At 68.4% G+C, this 1,582-nt stretch overlaps 1 protein-coding gene across 1 annotated transcript; it reads left to right on the forward strand.

The window, feature by feature from the left end:
- The first annotated feature begins 40 nt into the window (after positions 1-40).
- On the forward strand, positions 41-1,529 carry TUBB3 (tubulin beta 3 class III). The gene is made up of 3 exons (XM_019536069.1): positions 41-147; positions 253-363; positions 439-1,529. Exons 2-3 carry the CDS (start codon positions 303-305, stop codon positions 1,512-1,514), a joined length of 1,137 nt encoding a protein of 378 aa, XP_019391614.1. The 5' UTR covers positions 41-147; positions 253-302; the 3' UTR covers positions 1,515-1,529.
- The last annotated feature ends 53 nt before the right edge of the window (positions 1,530-1,582 follow it).

A 1,582-nucleotide genomic window follows, 5' to 3' on the forward strand; every position in this document is an offset into this window, starting at 1 on the left:
GCCCGGCCCCGCGCCCCGACAGCCGCGCTCTGCCCTAGTTCTGGGAGGTGATCAGCGACGAGCATGGCATCGACCCCAGCGGCAACTACGTGGGCGACTCGGACCTGCAGCTGGAGAGGATCAGCGTCTACTACAACGAGGCCTCTTGTGAGTGCGGGGCGCCGCGGGGTGGGCGCGGGAGCAGGCCGCGCAAGCGGCGGGGCCCGGCGGGGGGCGAGCTCCGCCAACCCCGCCCCGGCTCCTGTCCCGCAGCTCACAAGTACGTCCCGCGCGCCATCCTGGTGGACCTGGAGCCCGGCACCATGGACAGCGTCCGCTCGGGGGCCTTCGGACACCTCTTCAGGCCCGACAACTTCATCTTCGGTATGCGCGCGGCCCCCCCGGGGCGGGCGGGAGCGCTGCCCGGGGCGGAGGGTCACCGCTGCGCTTCCCCCACAGGTCAGAGCGGCGCCGGGAACAACTGGGCCAAGGGCCACTACACGGAGGGGGCCGAGCTGGTGGACTCCGTCCTGGACGTGGTGCGCAAGGAGTGCGAGAACTGTGACTGCCTGCAGGGCTTCCAGCTGACCCACTCGCTGGGCGGCGGCACGGGCTCGGGCATGGGCACCCTGCTCATCAGCAAGGTGCGGGAGGAGTACCCCGACCGCATCATGAACACCTTCAGCGTGGTGCCCTCGCCCAAGGTCTCGGACACGGTGGTGGAGCCCTACAACGCCACGCTCTCCATCCACCAGCTGGTGGAGAACACGGACGAGACCTACTGCATCGACAACGAGGCCCTGTACGACATCTGCTTCCGCACGCTCAAGCTGGCCACCCCCACCTACGGCGACCTCAACCACCTGGTCTCGGCCACCATGAGCGGGGTCACCACGTCCCTGCGCTTCCCCGGGCAGCTCAACGCCGACCTGCGCAAGCTGGCCGTCAACATGGTGCCCTTCCCGCGCCTCCACTTCTTCATGCCCGGCTTCGCCCCGCTCACGGCCCGCGGGAGCCAGCAGTACCGCGCCCTCACCGTGCCCGAGCTCACCCAGCAGATGTTCGACGCCAAGAACATGATGGCGGCCTGCGACCCGCGGCACGGGCGCTACCTCACCGTGGCCACCGTCTTCCGCGGCCGCATGTCCATGAAGGAGGTGGACGAGCAGATGCTGGCCATCCAGAGCAAGAACAGCAGCTACTTCGTGGAGTGGATCCCCAACAACGTCAAGGTGGCGGTGTGCGACATCCCGCCCCGGGGGCTCAAGATGTCCTCCACCTTCATCGGCAACAGCACGGCCATCCAGGAGCTCTTCAAGCGCATCTCGGAGCAGTTCACGGCCATGTTCCGCCGCAAGGCCTTCCTGCACTGGTACACGGGCGAGGGCATGGACGAGATGGAGTTCACGGAGGCCGAGAGCAACATGAACGACCTGGTCTCCGAGTACCAGCAGTACCAGGACGCCACGGCCGAGGAGGAGGGCGAGATGTACGAGGACGACGAGGAGGAGTCGGAAGCCCAGGCCGCCAAGTGAAGCCAGGCCCAGGCAGCCGCCGGAGGCGCGCCGAGGCAGGCCTCCAGAAGCAAAGTCGCCCCCGCCCC

Source organism: Crocodylus porosus, unplaced genomic scaffold (genome assembly GCF_001723895.1).
Source record: "Crocodylus porosus isolate Cpor-Errol unplaced genomic scaffold, CroPor_comp1, whole genome shotgun sequence".
Lineage (NCBI taxonomy): Eukaryota > Metazoa > Chordata > Crocodylia > Crocodylidae > Crocodylus > Crocodylus porosus.